The sequence below is a fragment of the Crocodylus porosus genome, unplaced genomic scaffold (assembly GCF_001723895.1).
Source record: "Crocodylus porosus isolate Cpor-Errol unplaced genomic scaffold, CroPor_comp1, whole genome shotgun sequence".
In the NCBI taxonomy this organism is placed as follows: Eukaryota; Metazoa; Chordata; order Crocodylia; family Crocodylidae; genus Crocodylus; species Crocodylus porosus.
Window position 1 is genome coordinate 23633871 of NW_017728931.1, and position 797 is coordinate 23634667.

The following is a 797-nucleotide window of genomic DNA, read 5'->3' on the forward strand; positions in this document are numbered from 1 at the left end:
CGCCCCCGGGCCCGGCGCCGACACGGACCTCGCCTCAAGGGATGAGCCCGCCCGGGACAGCCCCTGAGGGCCGCGGCCGCGGCCGGGTAGGCAGCCGCAGCCCTCCTGGCACGCGCCCCCAGCAGCCCTTGCCCCCCAGGCTACAGAAGGCAAACACACACACACACATGCATACACACACGTGCACACATTTGTGTCCATGGGCACATAACACATGCACACACATGTGCAAGGAGGTGCACACACATGCATACACCCACCTGTGCATTGCGTACACACCCACACTGGTGCATACATACATGCATGCACCCCCCCCAGTTGGTTGTTTCTTTTTTGTCCCCATCTCTTTCTTTTTGGGGTTCATTCCTGTCACCCCATCTCCCCCCATCTTCCTCTGCTGTAAAAGCCCCTTTGCATTGACAGGCAAGGTTAGACCAACACAGCTACAAGCAACCCTTTGCATTGATGTGTTGCCTCCTTTCAGACTGCAGTGGAGCCGAGAGCAACTTGCTTAAGCCTTGAACTTTTCTCTCTACCTTCAAATCCTAAGTGTCAAGCGGAGGTTTAGGGGGGTGGAAACAGGTGGGCCAAAGGGAGCAGGCATCACCCCTGGTGCAGTGGAGGGGGGTGTGGGGAGGGCAGGGATGAGGGTGAAGAGGCCATGACGATGGCCACTTCGGAAATGCAAGCTCCTAATAATAAAAAAAGTGATGGGAATCAGCAAAGATCAGACTGTGTCCGGGTCCGTATGGGAGAGAGCTTTCCCTTTGAGGCCTCTCCTGCTGCAAAGGGTTGAA

At 56.6% G+C, this 797-nt stretch overlaps 1 protein-coding gene across 1 annotated transcript in view; it reads left to right on the top strand.

The window, feature by feature from the left end:
* The window catches only part of BHLHE41 (basic helix-loop-helix family member e41), a 3854-nt gene extending 3339 nt beyond the window's left edge, over nt 1-515 (top strand). The window contains exon 6 of the mRNA XM_019543872.1: nt 485-515. Within this exon, the coding sequence (XP_019399417.1) occupies nt 485-515 (31 nt within the window). The remainder of the gene's footprint in view (nt 1-484) is intronic.
* Nucleotides 516-797: the final 282 nt, after the last annotated feature.